Source organism: Taudactylus pleione, unplaced genomic scaffold (assembly GCF_031769625.1).
Source record: "Taudactylus pleione unplaced genomic scaffold, aTauple2 ptg001346l, whole genome shotgun sequence".
Lineage (NCBI taxonomy): Eukaryota > Metazoa > Chordata > Amphibia > Anura > Myobatrachidae > Taudactylus > Taudactylus pleione.
The window spans coordinates 529571-550827 of NW_028285746.1; the positions used below are offsets into that span (position 1 = coordinate 529571).

Below are 21257 nucleotides of genomic sequence, written 5' to 3' on the forward strand. Positions count from 1 at the left end.
TCGGAAAGGACTGCACCCTGGACTTATTCTGGGTTCTGTAGGGCCGAAAGGACGAAGAACCCAACCTTGATGGGACTGTAGCCGATGGCAAGCATGCAGACTTAGCTGCCGCCAGAGTAGCCACGATTTTGTCCAGATCAGGGCCAAAAAGGACTTCTCCATTAAAGGGTAAACCCTCCAAACCTTTCTTGGAATCAGCATCCGCCTTCCAAGACCGCAACCACAGGGTGCAACGGGCTGCCACTGCTGCCGAGGAGATCCTTGAAGCCCATAGGTTACCCACCAACTCCACCTGATCAGGTGACGAGTCTGGGTCCAGAGACGCCTCTATCAGCCCAATGTTCCATTGCTCTAGCCACCCAGCACACGGCCATAGCCGGTCTGGATACACCTCCTGCAAGGGAATACATGGATTTGAGACATATTTCAACCTTGCGATCCGTGGGATCCTTTAAGGAGGACATGGAGGGCATTGGCAATGTAGCACTCTTCACCAGACGTGTGACATGAGAATCCACTTGTGGCGGGGTTTCCCATTTGGAGAAATAATTTTCCGCAAAGGGATATGCCACTGCCAAACGCCTTTGGGGCTGATAACGTTTACCTGGCATTTTCCACACCTCCTCTAAATGATCCACTAGCTGACCAGGTAGGGGAAACACCGTAGCATCACCTTTGATATCCTTGAAAAAGGCATATTTTGATTTGGCTACGGGAGGTATGTCATCCTCAATAACCAAGGCCGTGCGGACCGCACGTATAAGGCCCAGTATATAGACCTTAGACTTAAGACTCTGTCTCTTTATTACGGAAAGTCTCTTGGTCCGAAAGGTCAAGCAGCTCTCCAACATCAGACGTCACACCATCCTGATCACACTGATCAGTCTGAGGTTGCAGCTGTCGCTTGTGCGGCCGCAATGATGGCTCCCCCTGTAAAACGTCTGTTAGGTGTTGTACCGAGGTGGACAATGAACTAACCCACGCAGGTTCTTGGGTGACCTGAGGGGGCGAGATCGGGAGACTCTGGGGTACTACTAACTGTCTGGGGAACCCCTCTATAGGGGACGACACCATAGACTGCTGTGAAAACCCCATCTGGGGAAACACAGGGGGTGTCGCTAGCTGGCCCACTAGGGTTGTAAGTGCCTTAGCAAAACAAGCCCAGGGCGGCTCCTGCACAGGTGCAGTGACAGAAATCGGCCGTGCCTGTCTAAGACACGCCTTACATAACCCCTCAGAGTTGCCATCACCCTCCACCAGTGGTACGAGGCATATAGTACACTTTGGCTGAAGAGAAAAATCATGCTCACTGTCAGACATGATGAGTGAACCGGAGCTGTATGTGACACACCACACCAACAAATAATTGTATAGTGAGGCAATAACCCCTTGCAACACCGCACCACAAGGGCTTTAGCAGAGAAGACAGGGATAGTTAAAATGGCTGACAGTAGAAAGTTAAAGTTACAGACAACAGCACTAGCGTTAAGTCACATACAATGCAGAATAAAAACCCTGCACTATCAGCGCTTCATCAACTACACAGACATCAGCCTGGTAGGAAACAGCGCTTCATACTCTGACCTTGCAACGGAGGAGAGGTATGCAGGTGGACCCAGACCACGATGCCGCCGCTTTCAGCGTCCAGCAGTGCTTGCCAAGTTCAGAGAAAATGGCCGCTGAGGAGTAGAAAGGAGGCTGGCCTGGGGGAGGAGCGCTTGCAGATGCCAGACCGGCACCGGCTGCTGAGCAGGGAAGGCGCGCTCCCCAGGCATGCATTTAACCCCCTGGACGCTGGACGTTTTCTGATTCTCGTCTGGCCTGCTGTCCCAGGGGGTAGTGGAAGTGCAGGTTTCTGTGGCCTGGCTCCACGCTGCAGCCAGTCCCCAGGGAGTCCCTTGCTTGGGGACTTAGGACTGTGCTGTTCGGCGGGAACCAGCCGCGGGACCCCGCCGCTTACCTGAAGCCCGTAAATCCGGCCACAGTCTGGGTAACCGGGGTCACTGCTAGCTGTGACCCCAGTCACCCACCAGGATCCCCGGATCAGTACCGGCGTTCTGGTACCAGCGGGGTGTAGGAGTGATGGCATGGACGTCAGTACTGACTGTCCATGCTGTACACTCATTTTAGTGTGCAGCCACAGCTGTGAAGAAAAACTTCAGGGGCCTTAAAAGACTCCCGTCTGTACAGTGCATCCGACTCTGGCCGGGCACCGACGAAAACTGAGTGCCTGAGGCTCCGGGGCGGGGTATAGGAGAGGGACCCCAGTGCATCCTGGGAGAATGGAGAATTTTTAACTCTGTGGTGCCCGGAATTCTGCCGCCATCACCTATACCCCAAGCTATCCTGTGGATACCCTATGGACCCTGAAGTAGAAATACCCTGTTCAAAACATCTCAAAATTCAGGTTTAAAAGTGTAAAACTGTATTGCCTAACACCTATATAACATCACTGGTGATGTCAGTGGGGCCGCCCACAAACGGCAGCCGTTCGCATGGGAACGCCTCCGTTTGTGAAGCCACCCCCCCGCCACGCCTACAAAATGGGGCGAGCTGTCATCAATATCTACAGCCGCCCCTTTTGTAGTGAGTCCCAGAGCGAGCGCTTTTTGCACTCGATCCGGGGCTCGCGCACACGCAGTGCACACGCCGTGCATGCGCACTGGGCCACCATCGACCCGCTTGCGAGCGCAATGCACTTGCGAGCGGGTCTGAATCAGCCCCACTATCCAAACTGGTCAGCCAATATACTAATATCCAAACCTGCAGTCTATATACTCACTCAAACTGGAATATGCCCTATTTTACAACCCTCAGTGAGCAACTTATAATTTCTGTTATTTTATAGTGAAATATACCCTGTTCAAAACATCTCAAAACTCAGGTATAATAGTGTCAAACTGTATTGCCTGACACCTATATAAATAACCTTGTCTATGTCTTCTCCTCACCTAGTGCGCAAATAACATGTCTGTCGAGTACATTGAGGATATTAAAGCCAACACCATTCACATGGCTCTTCAGATTCCTCAGTATTTCCTCATGACCGTTGGGGAAGTTGTCTTCTCAGTTACAGGACTGGAATTCTCATACTCTCAGGTGTGTAGTAATAGCAGCAAAATTATACATTGGGGTTGATGTAACAAGCAGTGAAAAGAGTGTAGAAGTGGACAAGTGGAGTAGTTTCCCATAGCAACCAATCAGTTTCTATCATTTTTTTTTATGAATAAGATTTTTTTTTAAAGTATACAATGTTAGGGGTACAGAAAAGAAAAATGGGGGAAGGGACCAAGCTAAAAGCAACACATGGGAAATCCATCAATACAATGTAGTCTAATAGAACCTCAATCACGTCCTTCAGGAGTTTGTGTGGGGCAGACGTGGGCCGAGATTGAGATTGGACGAGTCTTGTAGTGGATCCCATCCTAGTACCCCGTTCCACATCTGGTGGTCATGTGCTGAGATCTACACCTTTTGGGAACATATTTCTCCATTTCCGAAAAACTCTATGGTTCAGATAGTCCCACGGATTATCAATTTTGGCTCATTAATTTCACACCCATTCCAATCAAATACAAGAAGCAATGAAGCCAAGGCAGTGATCCCCTGCATTGGAAATCACCCAGCTACCCGTCTATCCAGGAGTGGCTTAGACGCATCAACCTATAGATGGATATGGAAGACGTTACCCTTTCAGCCCTGGACCAATACTCTGAATTTATATCCACATGGTTTTATTGGGTATACTTTAAGAGCTCGCTTAGTGGACGAGCAGTGTAGAAATTCAGACAGTGTGCCCCACTCTTCCAGGTACTCCCCCCTTCATCTACGTACCACTGTGACTGCACTATTGGAAAAAATCACCAGAGGGTCACCATGAAGCTCTGGGCACCAGGGATAGGGTTTGTCTGGGTGCACTCAGCACCAGCTGTGTGCACGCCTATGCTTTTATCTATGCTGATACCTTTCTGGCATTTAGTTTTTTTTCTGTATTTTGACATGTTTTTCTGTATGTAAAAAGTCAAATACATTCCTTACAAATTATGGAGCAGGTGCACTGGTATACTTTGATAGAGCAGTGCAAAAACAAGAATAATATTGCAGGAGTAAAATGATTGAAATAGGATAAAGAGATAGAGTGCGGACATTTTTATTGGATCCCTTAGTTGCACAGCCAATTGTTGAATATTGAATCTACTTTGAGCTGGCGTAGATCAGGCCTTATCCTACGGTGGGACACATTTTGCTTGTGCAAGGCACACCTGCCTGATACAAAGAAAAGTGTAAAGTTTACTAAACAATGTCTCAATGTCCCAAACTCTTCCTTTAGCCATAAATAAATCCCCTCTCGTGCATCTTTCCAGTGGAGCAGATCATTTGTGACTATATATAACAATATTTATCATTTGGCTTTCTGACAGGCCCCATCCAACATGAAATCTGTACTTCAGGCCGGATGGCTGCTAACAGTGGCTGTAGGTAATATCATTGTCCTTATTGTAGCTGGAGCTTCTGGTCTTAGTAAACAGGTAAGAAATATTTCTTTATGACTGATGTACAAAGAATACAGTCAAACACTTTATGCATTAGACACAAAGATATTATTTAGGCAAATAAATAGGCATTATTATTATTATTAGTTATTTATATAGTGCACACATATTTCACAGCACTTGACAGAGAATATTTATATATTCACATCAATCCCTTTCCCAGTGGGGCTTACAATCTATATTCCCTACCACATTAGGGTTAATTTTTTGACAGGAGCCAATTAATCCACCAGCATATTTTTGGATTGTGGGAGGAAACCAGACTACCCGGAGGAAACCCATGCAAACATGGGGAGAATATACAAACTCAACAAAGTTAGGGCCATGGTGGGAGTCGAACCCAAGACCTCAGTGCTGTGTGAGGAAGTAATGTTAACCATTAAACCATCTTTAAGGCAAGACTTTTTTAACAGCCCTATTACAGTAATGCTTTCTATCTTGTTTTCCAAACTGAATACAGAAGACTTTTACATAATTGCGGTCAATCCAGATTCACAAAAAGCGTGAATTGTAGTAAAATAAGCTTTCTTGAAGATTTTAAGCCTAAAAAAACAGGACTGTCCTAAACAAATGCTGATGTTGGTGCCAGAAATATGGTATAATGTTACCACTGACCCTCTACTGCCTTTACTGCTTAATGGTAGTCTTGCTACCATTTGGCCTCTACCGGAAGAGTAGTGGCCAAATGGTGTTCTGCTACAACAGGGCATTTGATTTAAAATATGTATGTATTGTATATATTTGTGCATATTTTAGGTCTTATATTCATTTAAAAAAACAGTATGTTGCATTTACAAAGCTTCGATGACATTACAGGACAAATTCTCATTTGTTGTCATTACTAGAACTGGTAATCTGTGTGTACTGTACTGTTTAATCATAATTATTTATTCTGGATGTTTTCCCAGTGGGCGGAGTACACACTCTTTGCTGCTCTCCTAGTGGCTGTTTGCATTATCTTTGCGATCATGGCCTATTTTTACACCTACATCGATCCTGCAGAGATTGAGGCCCAGTTTGATTCTGATGGGAAGAGAAAGAAAGAGAAGGAAATAGAGGCTATGTGTTTGGAAATTAAAGATGGACCATACTCACAAACCAAAATGTAACAGGACTGTGTCCTTGTTAGACTATGTAAATATTGCACACAAGTCCTTCAGGACTTGGCCAACGACCAGAGAGAACCACAGGACAAGCTTTGTTTATACCATGGATAACAGGTGGAAATCGGGTGAAGTACCAAACGAGTAAAGGAAAAGAATCCACCTTTGAAGATTTCAACTAAATTGCTTTCATTAACAGCATAAAATAACATTATGTTGATCGTTTTAGATTTTTACGCAAAGGACAAATAAAAATATTTGTTGTATTTTTATCTTTCTATTTTTCACTCCCATTTTAATATATTTTTTTGAGTTGCAGTAATTTTTACACCATTTGTTAGAACCATTTAAATGAAAAATACTTTATCAAGAATATGCCAGATTTTGGAATAATGCCCAAAATTTCAATAGCAATACTTTAGAACTGCGGTCATAAAATACACAGATGCATTTTTTTTGTTACAACACCATAAACCTTTCTCTCTGAAAATTCATAATTGTGCTGTACTAAAGTTGGCGATATTTGAAAATATTTTCCAGAGATATTTGCTAGTGAGGCAAGTGTATCTAATGCCATTGCTACAATTACATATCGCTCAACATCACACAAGGAAAAAGAAAACATCCACACCTCTTAATCTGCTCAATAATGCCCTGAATTTACTTAACCATGGCCAAATTTATCCAATATATAAAGCTACTCCCAATTGGCAAGCTCCACCTTTTCTAGACACAAAAATTTTTTGGCTGGTCATGCCATTATGACTTTTAATGAAGATGAATATATTAATTAGTTTTGGTAATTTAAATATTTACTGTATATTGAATTAATTTTTCACTTGCATTAAATAACAATAATTGACAGTAATTATACTGTAATATATATGCAGTTACAATACCTATTATAGACAAATCCTTAACAGCTGAGGCTGTCTTGGAAATTAGGGATCATTAACATCTATGAAATAATGAGACACAGATATAGTCAGCATCAGACAAAGATTTGTCATGTGTAGCATGGGTTCCAGGTCAGAATACAAAGATCAGGATTCTGAGAACAGAGGGGTGATCAGAAGGATTGGTTGGTAACAGGTGATCAGAACAGACAGCAGGCAAAAGTATCATCCGGAACAAGTTAGGTCAGCAATGGGTAATCAGGTAAGTAAACTAGAGATGTGTGCGGACCCCTGTATTTTTGTTTTGGCAAATGTTATGGTTAAACCACCTTCAAGTGTTTTGGTTTGAATTCAGTTTTGGTTTTGTATTTCTTTAAAATTGATAAAAACAGCTAATCTGATTTACAGGAATAATTTGCCTATTCTATGGCAGTGTAAATATAGGGCATTCGCGCAACTTGCTGTAAAATATTGCTCGTTAGCTACAAATAGTCCTCTCATAAGAAACATTGAGGAGAATGGTTATAACAAGTTTAGAGCTGCAAACTACACATTCTGAGGCATGATTTACAAGAAAACTCTTGATTGATGCACATGATTGCATTTTATTTGAGTTATTTTTTGTTTTACCTTTTACTTTTCACTGATCAATTCCATGCAATTATAACTTTGTGAAAAGCTGGACTTTATGGACTAGTTTCTTTTTCTTTAACCTAAATATGTAATGGGCCCTATACATCTGTGATGGATGGATTAGTGAAATCCAACATGCTGGATTTCCCCGATTTGCCGATCCAAACCAAAATTTGATTGGGATATGCAAATCGGGGATTTTTAACATTGTATGCCAAATCCACATCATTGACATACAATGCAATCTCATGATCTGTATAACCTACAGTAATACCTGAAATGTTAGCATTAAGTCTTAAACTAGCTGCAAGTGACTCCATCATAAGAGCAAATAGAAGAGAGTGGGGGGCAGCCTTGGCAAGTACGATTCTTTATGAAAAAGGGGTCCGTAGAGTTCACTAACACTGAGACAGAAGGGTTACGATATAGCAATTGAATACCTTTAAAAATAGGTCCCATAAATCCCAAATAATCAAATGGCCACGCGACCCTGTTGAAGGCCTTTTCAGCATTGAGAGCCACTACCAGGTGGACAGAGATTTTTCCTGCGCAAGATGGATAAGATTATTAAGCTGCCTGGTATTATCAGCAACCTGTCGGCTAGGGATAAAACCCACTTGATTTGGATGGGTTAGAGGTGATAGAATGGGTGCCAAGCAGTTGGCAAGTATCTTAGCGAAAAGTTTAATATCAATGTTTAAAAGTGATACTGGCTTATAGTTACTCAAACCTATTTGGTCGCAATCAGTTTTAGGAATAACAATATTGGGCCTAATAGTGGCATTCCTAAGCGAGTTGCCCTCGAACAGAGAATTCAAAAGTTACGCATAGGAAGGAGGAGTTCTGCAAATTTATATTATATAGGGCCATAAATCCATCTGGGCCTGGAGCCGCAGAGCGGCGAAGTTGTTTAATTGCCTCAATAATTTCTTCCTCTGTGATAGAGGCGTTGAGGGATGTTAGTTGGGCTGTGGTGAGTTTAGGCAGACTGCAAGAGTCTTGCGCTCTCAGCTTTCTTCTGGGCGGCCGATAAGCTAATAAAAAAAAAGAGTAGCTTTATGGGCTTCCCGGAGAGCGGATGGGGTTATGTCAGGTGTAGCATTAGTCGTATAATAGTCCATTAAGGCTTTAGAAAGGTCAGTAATTTTGGAGGGTTTTAGGAGCAGAATTTGATGAGATGTCAACTATAGGCTGGAGTGGGAGCTGGAGAGGTGGCAAGTTCTAATTCTATTGCTGAATGGTTGGTCCAAGAGATGGGGAGGGTCTGAGCCCCGAGTAGTGTTTGAGTGGCAGAGCGATCTACAAAAATATAATCTATGCGTGTATAAAGGTCATGAGGTGGTGAGTATCGAGTGTAACGCCCGTGCTGAAGGATAGATAACACTCCACTAATCATTTTGATAGCTTTAGCCCTCGGTTTAGCCGACATAGAAAAATAGTATATATGAGGTTATTGTTAGCATGCTAAAGAGGGGTGTGAAGCTTTAAGATGGGTTTCCTGTAACATAATGATGTCAGGCTTACGTTGGGAAAAGTACTGGATGGCCATAGCCCGTTTGGTTGGATAGTTGAGGCCATTAACATTGAGAGATAAAATCATCAGTTTCATGGCAGTTGAACTAATGATAGATAAGGGGGCAGTGTCGGATAAGTATGAGTGTCGGGTTGTAGTCTTGACATCACTCATGGGGGTGTGCCCGGCACTTACAGACATGCTGGACTGCCCCCAAGCTCTCCCTTCTCTCTGTGAATAGCCTGGCATCTATTCACCAGTGGTGATCGCTACACCGCGATTTTCCCCACCCGCAGGACACTGCAGCCTGCGGGTGGGGACGGCACCCGCAGGCTGTTTTAGCAGGGCGCCGCCAAAAGGCGCAGGGTACATTCTGCTCTTTTGAAATCGGACAGGGCGCAGTGCCCTGCCAAAACAGCCTAGCGGGAACGCTGGTGTTGGGAGAGTTATAGTGAAAAGAAAATTACCCTTTCCTTTTATAGGGCAGGGTCAATAGGGGAAAGAAAACATGTCACCAGGGCAACTCTTTCTGCAGGGAGTATGGCACAAACTTATAAATAAGCCAAGTAAAAGGGTAAGATATGGAAAAGGGAAGATGGAAAGCAACCAGATGATAAGGCATGTCATACATGAATAAGTACAGTCAAGTAAGTAAGAAATGGCTCCGAAAGTAGGAGGGAGTGTACATGACAAATCTAAAATGTTAGACAAGGTGAGGTCTAATATAAACTGGTTTAAGTTGACAACAACGGTAAATGCTGGGTGGTACTTCGCGGTGACCGCCATTCAAGGGCGTTGCTCCGGCACTGTCACTAGGCCCGAGTCGGGAGCAGCAGGCTCCGAGGAGCTGCAGTGAGTGCACAAAGGAATGCTAAGTGGGTTTAATGACCTGGATTAGCAGCCAAATGTTAGATCTGGACTAGGACCTCTGTGAAGGTTTGTCTGCCCTGCTTAGCTGCCTAGCCACATCCATGTTTCTTCATAATTTTATGTATTGTTGCAATGTACTAGCCTAATGCAAGAGATTTCACAGAAATCTCCTGCAAAAGGCTAATTAGCACTGAAGACTGCAGCCTCCATTATTATCAATGGGGAATATGGTTTGACCCCTATGAACCAAACTCTAAAAAGCAAAGCTCTTCAGAGTTTGGCCCCTTTGATTTTTTGGCGTATGGAGGCATTCTTGCAAGAGAGGGATCTTATAATACCTCTCTTGCAACCTCTGTCCGGCTCTGGAAAATGATACTGTGTGCCTGTCAGATTCTCAGGACGAGTCTATCAAAAATGTGGAAGACCCCTCCAAAGTTCTACCTACCACTGCATCTGTGAGTTAATATTAGTACATAGAGGGAATACTTTTGCTAAAAATGAAAAAGTCCATCACAATACAGACTGGTAATAATCGCGGCACTGACGCCCCATAGGCGCCATGAATGTTTCTTACACATTTCAATCTCTTCAAATACATTTACTCTAACTACAGATTCGTATTGTGAAGACAAATTTAAATTGTGCATCTGCTTTTACCTAACATTTCAGGGGCTTCAATACTAGAAAATAAATGTTAACTGTTATTTCTTAATCATCAAATTGGACTTCACTCTGACCAGTAGATGGCAGCAAACACATTTTATATTATTAAAGTACACAGAAGCAGGAACCAATTGTTCAGATTATTTGCAAATTTTAGATAAAGGAAAATTGTACTTAAAATACAAAATTATATAATAATCTTATAGCAAAATTTACAAATATGTATAATTATTTGCAAAATACCATCCAGATTAAATATTAGACAGAATGGACAGTATGAGATTTCCTGTTTAATGCAAACCTTGCAAACTTTCCATTTTTGTAATTGGAACTGATTCAGAGGTGGATGCAGAAATGCCCGCAACTGTGTCTATTGGCGGTCGCCCATCTGCGACATTATGCAAATACAAAACTTACCTTAACTGCACATTAAAAATTCCAGAGAAAATCATTTTTAAAATTGCATCACACTTATCACTGTAGACCTGTTTAGCAATCCTGAGCAAATCATTAACCACTGTATGGTGGTTACTCAATCCACTATATAGCTGTCACTGGGATGCTCAATGTACTGTTTGATGGTCACTGGGATGCTTAATATACTGTTTGGTGGACATATGGATGCAATCTACATGGCGGTCATGTGGATGTTCTCCTTAGAGTATTGTGTTATGGCTAATGCAGTTCTAAACCCAACTACATTTGTGTTTGGCCCTGTTAACATTTGATTGCTCCCACCTACATGGGGGGCCAGTTTCAAATTTTGATAGGAATACTCTCGCCGTTACCCCTCGCAATGATTCTGGGACATGATCTTTCATATAATATCTCAATGTGCAAGCCTATGACCTGCATCTTTAAAATGTCTTGCCACCAGTTGATCCATCTGTCTGCCATCAAGAGCAATTCTGATGGTAGACCAATATAACTGCTGTGCACTAGTACAAAGATGTCAGGTGCCACGCTCTCTCCCACACTGTCTGGTAAAATTGCTGAGCCTTCTCTTGACAAGTACATCACTGGATGCTGCCACTGCTGATAGGATGGACTGGTAACCTGGCACACTCAGCTGGTGCTGGCTGAGTGGTCTACCCACCCCTCCTCCCCCTTCAGAATATAGGTTTTACTGACCTTTTTGTTAATTAAAAAAAAAAGTGACAAAAATCGCTGAGTTATATTCTCGCTCCCATCTGGATCTGCCCCTGGATGCATCAATGGGTTTTCAGAGAAAGGAGTTCATTATCATGCTGTACTGATAATTGGCCTATTTTTATGAAGGGGCCTGGGTCTGTAGTCCCCTCTACCACATTGTAATTCATCCCTGGCGTGGCTGTACCTTTCAATCTTTATCAATATAATTTTCCCTTAATCTTTTCAACAGCAATTTCTTAGGGATGTAGTCAGAAATCCTGACAGTGAAAGCCCGGCATGGGACTAAAGATAGGCATCTAAATACAGACGCCTATCATTAGCCCCACGCTGAAATCCCAACGCCCAGCATACCGAACGTAGGTAAGCCGGGAGCCGGAAACTCTTAGCCGCGGAGAGGGGGGAAGAAGGTTAGGTTTAGGGACCCCCGGGGGGACTTAGGGTTAGGCACCCCCCTTGAGGGATAGGCTAGGGGAAGGGGGGGGTTAGGCAACACCGGGGGGGAGGTTAGGGATAGGCAACCCCCCCTGGAAGGATTAGGTTTTTGGGTGCGGGGAGGGGGGTTAGGTTTAGGCACTCCTGGGGGGAGGTTAGGATTAGGCACCACTAAGGGAGGGTTAGGCTTAGGAGGGGAGAGGGGAGGGTTAGGGTACTTACTTACCCTAGTCGGGATCTTCATGTGCCAGCCTTCCGGCGTCTAATTTAATCTGCCAGTCTTAGATCCGGTGGTGTTACATACCGATTCCATCTCTTACATACATTATTTTTAAATAATAGTGCAGATCCCATTTTGTATACACCGCCATCCAAGGGAAAAATCATTGATACCCTAAATTACTATTGTATTTGTTAAAGCTTCCTTAATTACATTTCTTTAATGCTTGGAAAGATTTGTGGCGATAGAGAGATATTTAAACTTGCAGTTTGCTGCCAATCACTTGGCAAAGAAAATATAACTCTATATATGCTCAGTGCCATGTTGTGACCCATGAATGGAAATCTAGGGGAGTAAAACTACAGGATAAATAAAAGTTACCCATGTAATATATTATATTATGAAGGTACTGATAACATAAACAAGCCCAACTAAAAACACTATGGGGCGATGGTGGCCCAGGTAGCCTATGGCCATACCCCCTTCAGGCACTGTTAAGTAGTCGACAACTTAGATCTGGTATTCCTCTGGTCACACAGGCAGTAAGGGTGTAAAATTTGGTCTCATATCTCATGAGGTATCAGGGGATTGACCCAGCTATACCACTGTGGAATGCTCGCAGACTGCCAAAACTTGTCTCATTACAGCCCAGGGTGGTGTGGGGAAAGTGGGGTGTTTTTTCCCTTGGGCAGTTATATGAGGAGTACCTACATCATTTGCTCCCTCAATCTGAGTTTGGGTTACCATTGTCACAATTCTATAGAATAATTACAGCTTAGACATGTATTAACTGTTTAGTTCTCCGGTGCTCCTCCCCCTATTATTGAGTCCCCCCTTAAGAAACTGGTTTGCACTGTCTGCCTTCCGCTGTACCCTCTCCAGCTTGTATTCATGCTGTATGGCAAGTCACCAATCCAATACCTTGCAGTCTCTTACAATTTCTAGGGAGGGAGACGGGTCGACCCTTCAGGATGAGGAATGGGCTATAGCTCTGGAGAGCCCTTGGTTTTCTACAGCCTCTGTGCGGTATCAACAAATTCAGCTATTCATTCTCCACAGCACATACTTTACTCGGAGCGGCTTTAAAAATTTGCAGGTGGCTCATTAGATTTGTGCCCTAAATGCCAGACCTCTAGGGGAAGTTTCTAACAATAGGGTTGGGACTGTTTTATCATTGGGGCCTTCTGAGCAAAAGATATTTGTGCTGTGTCATCCACTGGGGTTCCCCTACCGATACTGATGCATATTGTGTGCTCTCTTGGGATCTTGAAGCTGATGTGTTGGACATATGCAATAGATTGTATGTTTTTAATACTTGTATGCTCGCCAAGGTTTGCATTGCTTGTTCCTGGCTTGCCCCGTTGGTTCCGACCTTTAATGCCTAGGAGTCACTAATTGATTTTACAGTCGGACATGAGAAATATATGTAAATGGACAGAAAGGCTGAATTGAAGTATGACAGAGTGTGGCATAGATGGTCGCAATCTAGGTATGCTAAACAAGATCATGGGATCTCTGTGACCCTCTTCCAATTTCTCCACACCAAGTCGATATGATGAAGACATGTTCTCTCTTAAAGTCTTGTTACTTTGTGTCAGGGAGGCCACGGGGCCACAAGGCAGAGGCAATACTCACCACCTGGTTACCTGGGTGTAGGGTGGTTGTCAGGTCGAGTCCAGGTCTTGCAGTGTGCTGAGGTTCACAACCAAGCGATCAGCTGCACCTGTGAGCTGGGCTTCAAGCTTTGCTACACACAGGGTACTGGGCTCCTGACACGAGACAAGCTGGCCAGGCGATAGGCTGGGGGTGGTGATTAGCGTTAGGGTTGCAGGACAAGGAAGGTATACAGATCTTGTGCATGTTGGCTGTGAGCCAGAGTGGTAAACCTGTTGCTGCAACAGTTTAATTTTATATAGTTTCTGTGATCTGCTGTAATACCAGACTTGATACTTGCTGTGCAGTGGCCTGCTAAGCTGCAGTGAATAAACAGCCCACTGTTTCACCATACCGCTGGACGTGGTTCTTTCAAAGTTGTCACATTTGGTGGCCCCGTACGTGGACATTTGCCGGATGCATCCTGCGCAGTGAGGACCTGACAATGAATACAGCAGCAGAGACCCGGGGGAGAGCTACGGTGGCAGGCTGGTTTTCGGTACTTAGTGTAGTGCAAGGTGCCTGGTGGGAGCTTGAGCCGCACAGCACCTGGGTGGGTGAGTAGGGAGAACCGACCTGAAGAAGAATCTGTATAAAATTTTCGATTTGTTTCTCTATCCTGCATTTGCACCAGCAGGGAGAGGGTTAAGTAATTTGCTTCTCTGGGATAAAAGTGGTTTGTGTGCCTTGTTGAAGTTGGGAGGGGCAGTCCAGAGAAATCTTAGAAGATTGTAAAGTGCAATTAAAGAGGAAGTTTTTTTTCCCTTTTCTCCCTTTTTTCTTTGGTTGCTTAGTGCACAGGTTCTCAAACTCGGTCCTCAGGACCCCAAACAGTTTTGTTTTCCAGGTCTCCTCACAGAATCACAAGTGAAATAATTAGCTCCACCTGTGGCTATTTTAAAATGTTTCAGTAAGTAATGACTACACCTGTGCACCTGCTGAGAGACCTGGAAAATGTGACCTGTGTGGGGTCCTGAGGACCGAGTTTGAGAACCACTGGCTTAGTGCAAAGACTAGGGTACCCGGTTGTGGAACGTGGTTGTGGCAGTATCATGACTTAACCATATTGTATTTAATACACACACAGGGGCATTCCTGCTTAGGAGAGAAGTTATTTCCATCTCTTTTCTCTCTCTTACTTACTGTTTTACCCATTCTAGTTAGCATTAGCTAACAGGTGTTTATGATAAGGGAGGCCAAGTTTAAATTTGCCACAAAATCTGAAAGCGGTATGGAGGACATTCTCCAGGCTATCACAAACATTGCTGCAGGCCAGCAAGCCCAGATAGAATTGCTGAATTCCCAAATGCAGACTCAGCTAGAAAGTAATAAGCTGATGCATACAGAGTTAGTGCAGCTCAGGAAAGCAGGTCAGGAGCCAAACATGTGGCAGAAAATGACGGCATCTGATGACGTCGCTGCATATTTGCACACCTTTGAAAAGGACTGCAACTCACCTGGGTTGGCAGAGTTGGCCCCATATTTAACTAGGGAAGCCCTAAAAAGTTTATACTGACCTGCCTTATACCCAGTTAAAGGCGGTTATACTTGCTAGAATAGGGGTGACAGGACTGAGCAAAGCTCAAAGATTCCATGACTGGCGATTTTCCCCTTCAGAAGCACCCCGAATCCAGCTAGCAGAACTGGCCAGGCTGGGTAATGCATGGTTAAAGTCAGAGGCGAATACGATGAGTTGAGTGGTGGAGATAGTGGCCATAGACTACTGTATATGGATTTAGACCGAGGAGTACAGTGGTGGGCTCTACAGGCTGACCCCCAGACCTTTGAGGAATTAGTTACAGTTATCGAACATTATCTCACACTGGGGAAAATGACAAAAATGCCTGATCGGGATCCATGACCAGTACCCAAGCCACGTACCCGGGTCGTCGTAATTGTCCAAAGCATTCCGAACTCATGGAGTGCACAACAGGCAAAGTGGCCAGACCGGTTATCAGTATGTGCACTGGGATTTCCTCTCCTAAAGGGTCAACATTGTTCCGAGTGGCAGTACAAATTGGGGGTCGATTGGGGGTTGTTGATACTGGGAGTGAACTTTCCATCCTGGCAAAAGGGCTAGTCTCAAGAGAAGCGGATCAAGTACTACCACCTGTCAGGGTGCTTTGTGTACATGGGGCAATGGAAGAGTATCCCAGAGTACAATTTACGTTGTTAATTAATGGACAAGTCCTACATATCGTAACAGCAGCGGCCCTAAAATCCTTGTACCCCCTGATATTGGTGCGGGATTTTTCCTTACTGAAAGAAATGTTGGTCGGCTGGGCCAATTAAGACCAACCAGCGATCAACTGTCCCTCTAGAACTCAGGCCCTGATTCAGAGCCGGACGCTCTGACAGAGCGCTCGCTCTAAATCAGGGCCGGTCTTTTTTTTTTTTAAGAACGGCCTCCTGGCCGCTCGCATAGCTGTCGGTGACCACCCACAGCTATAGCCAGCAGCCATGATGATGGTCGCGATGATGGTTTGCGACGAGACCCTTGTGGTAGGGTCTCGTTGCCGCAAACCCCAGAGAGATTTCAGCTCTAACATATGTCAGTGGGGCCGATGTGATGTCAGTGGGGCCGGCCACAGACGGTAGGTGTTCTCATGGGAACACCTCCGTCTGGGCAGCCACCCCCCTGGCCCGCCCACCAAAGGGTGCGTGCTGTCACTCAACATTGACAGCACGCCCCCTTTGGTGCGAGACCCGGAGCGACGGATTGCCCATCGCTATCCGGGTTTCGCGCATGCGCACAACGGAGCTGGCTCCGTCGTGCGCATGCTCTCTGGGCCACCATAGACCCGGTTGCGAGCGCTCAGCGCTTGCGACCGGGTCTGAATCAGGCCCCGAGTCCCTCCATGTATATCCAAGACGTGGAAATCAAAGAGGTTGGAAGACCTGGATGCATATCGTCTTGCTCCTTCACTGAACGGCCAGAAGACAGCAGTTTGGAAGAAGACTGGTCGCCTATCGACAAGGACGTGTCCTTACGGGACTTTGCACACAATAAATTAAATAATAGTAGCCTAGTAAATGCTTTTCAGAGTATTGTGGAAATAAATGGCAAAATAGAGAATGACTTGCCTCCAGAAGGCACACCATATTTTATGTTGAAAAATGATTTATTGTATCGTGTGGCCTATGTTCAAGGGAAAAAGGTGGAACAATTGTTAGTTCCCCAAGTGCATGTACCATTTATACTTAAGGCTGCTCACATGCAGCTCTGGGGAGGGCATTTAGGGGAGGAGAAAACCTTCCAGCGAATACAATATAAGTTATTTTGGCCTGGTATACACGCAGCGGTAAAAAACTATTGTCAGGAATATCCCTTAGTCAGAGGACAGCTCCCAGACCCCAATTAAAAGCTCCCTTGGTGCCCCTGCCAGTCATTTCCGTTCCATTTGAACGGATTGGGATGGATTTGATTGGTCCAGTTGAGAAGTCAGCTCGGGGTCACCAATACATACTGGTAATATTAGATTACTCTACTAGATATCCCGAAGCAATACCACGAAGAAATATTAAATCCAGTACCATTGCTCGGGAGCTGGTAATGCTTTATACCCGTTTGGGCATACCTAAGGAGGTTCTAACTGGCCAATGAACCCCTTTTATGTCCAAATTAATGAAAGACTTATTTCGGGTTATTGGGGGTAGAGAGAATACCACTCACAGACCAATGGTCTGGTAGAGAGATTTAACCAGACTCTCTAACAAATGATTAGAAGGGCCGTAAGTCAAGACAGTCGAGACTGAGACTTAGGGGTGAATTAACTAAATTGAGAGTTTTAAGAAGTGGAGATGTTGCCCATAGCAACCAATCAGATTCTAGCTATTATCTAAGGTGCTAGTTAAATGTTAATTAGAATCTGATTGGTTGCTATGGGCAACATCTCCACTTCTAAAAACTCTCACTTTAGTAAATAAACCCCTTACTGTTGTCCTATTTGATGTTCGCAATACGAGAAGTGCCACAAGCCTCTGCAGGTTTTAGCCCCTTTGAACTCTTATATGGGAGACAACCCTTGGGAGTGCTAGACCTGTTAATAGAGGGGTGAGAACAACAACCAGTTCAGGAACCTAACATGGTACAGTTAGTTGTCTCAACCGGCTGTACAGCTGTGACACAAAGTCCCTTAGTTAAACAGCATATGGACGAAGCCCAGCAGTGACAAAAACACAACTATGACATAACTGCCATAGTTTGGTCCTTCAACCCTGGGGACAAGGTGTTGGCTCTGGTTCCCATTGCTGAGAGTAAATTGTATGCTCATTGGCAAGGACCATATGAGGTTGTAGAAAAAGTAGGACCGGTTAATTACAAGGTCCACCAGGAAGGGAGACGAAAGGCTATCTATCATATTATCCTGCTGAAACCCTGGCGGGAGAGTGTTACTCAGACCTCAGGTGTTGCTATTAAAACTCAGAAATGTGTGGTACCCATTGAAGAAAAATTAAATGCCAACCAAAAACAGCAGGATATAGATATGGTAGGTCGAAATCAAGATGTTTTTTTCTTCCATTCCAGGTAGAACTGAAATCATAAAACATGACATTGATTTACAATAATCCCAGGTGGGGTGACAAAGACCTTATCGCATCCCTGAAGCTAAACGGGAACCGTAAAGCAAGAAGTACAAGAAATGCTACAGTTGGGGGTAACAGAAGAGTCCAATAGTGAGTGGAACAATCCCATCGTATTAGTGCCTCAACCTTTGGGGGCTTTGAGATTCTACAATGATTTTAGAAAGTTGAATAAAGTTTCTAAATTCGACTCCTATCCCATGCCACAAGTCGACAATTTGACTAAGGCTAAAACAGCGTTTTAAATGCCAGATGGATTATTCCAATATCGTGGGTTACCTTTTGGCTTACATGGGGCCACTGCGATCTTTCAAAAAGCAATTAATAAGCTGTTGAGACCACATCGAGAGTATGCAACTGCATACTTAGATGACATTGTGATCTTTAGTCAAGACTGGGAGTCACACCTACCAAAAGTGGAGGCTGTGCTTGACCCCTTTCGGGCACATGGGTTTACAGCCAACCCTGAGAAATGTGCCATTGGTATGTCGTAGGCTAAGTACTTTGGGTATGTAGTTGGCCATGGGCATGTAATGCCTCAGATGAAAGTGAAGGCTGTATCTTCATGGCCCAAACCAGCTGTCACGACTCTGGGGAAATTGGCTTTGCAGGCAGTAATACCGGCAGCACAAACTGAGAAGGTCTTAGATATGTTTTCCTCATATGACGGCACAAGACTGGGAGAACTGTATAGAAGCTGGCACTGGACACGAGTTGATCAGAAGAATAGAACTTTAATGATAACAAGAATGGTTGGAGGAGATAGTGGTATAAGCACAGAACCAGTCTGGTAATACGTAGTAATATTCCACTAGACAGATGCTTGAAATGATCCGTGAATGATTCTTGGAGACTGAAGACTATATGCTGAAGCACTAGATTGAGCCCAGGTAAAAGACAGAGGGGGCGATTCAGACCCGGACGCTAAGCCACGATCGCACGCACCCGCTACGAGCGCCAATATGCGAAACGAGCAAACGCTTGCAAAGCACAACGCAAGACGAAAGAACACCCACTGGGCTCTACATTGTACTATTACCTGTGCCTCCGTGCGCTCACTTTAGCTCGGAGATTGAAAGAAGTAGCTGTCACTCTGCGAGCCCATCGCTATCACTTGCCTGAGTTGTGTGTTCTAATCTGATCTGTCGATGTGCAGTTTTTTATTGCTCATTATGCGTATGCAATCACTAAATTGCACCTTTGATCTGCTTACTTATTTTTTTTACAGAAATGCCTAATTTTAAAAACACACTCTAAATCTATATATCTCGCTCGTATATACACACACATATATACAGTCAGGTGCATAAATATTGGGACATTGACAGAATTTTCATATTTTGGCCTCTATTCACCACCACAATGGCTTTGAAATGAAACAAACAAGATGTGCTTTAACTGCAGACTTTCAGATTTGAGGGTAATTACATCCAAATCAGGTGAACGGTGTAGGAATTACAACGGTTTCTATATGTGCCTCCCACTTTTTAAGGGGCCAAAAGTAATGGGACTATCAACTCAAAAGCTATTTCATGGACAGGTGTGGGCTATTCCCTCATTATTTCATTATCAATTAAGGAGGTAAAAGGTCTGGAGTTGATTCTAGGTGTGACATTTGCATTTGGAATCAGTTGCTGTCGACTCTCAATATGAGATCCAAAGAGCTGTCACTATCAGTGAAGCAAGCCATCATTAGGTTGAAAAATCAAAACAAACCCATCAGAGAGATAGCAAAAACATTAGGTGTGGCCAAATCAACTGTTTGGAACATTCTTAAAAAGAAATAACGCACCGGAGAGCTCAGCAACACCAAAAGACCCAGAAGACCACGGAAAACAACTGTGGTGGATGACAGAAGAATTATTTCCCTGGTGAAGAAAAACCCCTTCACAACAGTTGGCCAAATCAAGAACACTCTCCAGGAGGTATGTGTCAAAGTCAACAATCAAGAGAAGACTTCACAAGAGTGAATATAGAGGGTTTACCACAAGATGTAAACCATTGGTGAGCCTCAAAAACAGGAAGACCAGATTAGAGTTTGCCAAACAACATCTAAAAAAGCCATTACAGTTCTGGAACAACATCCTATGGACAGACGAGACAAAGATCAACTTGTACCAGAGTGATGGGAAGAGAAGAGTATGGAGAAGGAAAGGAACTGCTCATGATCCAAAACATACCACCTCATCAGCATGGTGGTGGTAGTGTCATGGCGTGGGCATGTATGGCTGCCAATGGAACTGGTTCCCTTGTATTTATTGATGATGTCACTGCTGACAAAAGCAGCACAATGAATTCTGAAGTGTTTCGGGCAATATTATATGCTCATATTCAGTCAAATGCTTCAGAACTCATTGGACGGCGCTTCACAGTGCAGATGGACAATGACCCGAAGCATACTGAAAAAGCAACCAAAGAGTTTTTTAAGGCTAAAAAGTGGAATGTTATGCAATGGCCAAGTCAATCCCCTGACCTGAATCCGATTGAGCATGCATTTCACTTGATGAAGACAAAACTGAAGGAAAAATGCCCCAAGAACAAGCAGGAACTGAAGACATTTGCAGTAGAGGCCTGGCAGAGCATCACCAGGGATGAAACCCAGCATCTGGTGATGTCTATGCATTCCAGACTTCAGGCTGTAATTGCCTGCAAAGGATTTGCAACAAAGTATTAAAAAGTGAAAGTTAGATTTAGGATTGTTTAGTTTGTCCCATTACTTTTGGCCCCTTAAAAAGGGGGAGGCACATACAGAAACTGTTGTAATTCCTACACCGTTCACCTGATTTGGATGTAATTACCCTCAAATTAAATCTGGTAGTCTGCAGTTAAAGCACATTTTGTTTGTTTCATGTCAAAGCCATTGTGGTGGTGAATAGAGGCCAAAATATGAAAATTCTTTCAATGTCCCAATATTTATGCACCTGACTGTATATATGTATATATATATATATATATATATATATATATATATATGTATATGTATAT

General features: G+C 43.9%; 2 protein-coding genes across 2 annotated transcripts in view; both read left to right on the forward strand.

Moving 5' to 3' along the window:
- The window catches only part of LOC148443035 (solute carrier family 15 member 1-like), a 79781-nt gene extending 74119 nt beyond the window's left edge, over positions 1 to 5662 (forward strand). The window contains exons 24-26 of the mRNA XM_088463340.1: positions 2956 to 3099; positions 4422 to 4529; positions 5462 to 5662. Of these exons, the coding sequence (XP_088319466.1) occupies positions 2956 to 3099; positions 4422 to 4529; positions 5462 to 5662 (453 nt within the window). The remainder of the gene's footprint in view (positions 1 to 2955; positions 3100 to 4421; positions 4530 to 5461) is intronic.
- Positions 5663 to 16546: 10884 nt separating this feature from the next.
- The window catches only part of LOC148443036 (solute carrier family 15 member 1-like), a 160415-nt gene continuing 155704 nt past the window's right edge, over positions 16547 to 21257 (forward strand). The window contains exons 1-3 of the mRNA XM_088463341.1: positions 16547 to 16857; positions 18264 to 18365; positions 18661 to 18755. Of these exons, the coding sequence (XP_088319467.1) occupies positions 16547 to 16857; positions 18264 to 18365; positions 18661 to 18755 (508 nt within the window). The remainder of the gene's footprint in view (positions 16858 to 18263; positions 18366 to 18660; positions 18756 to 21257) is intronic.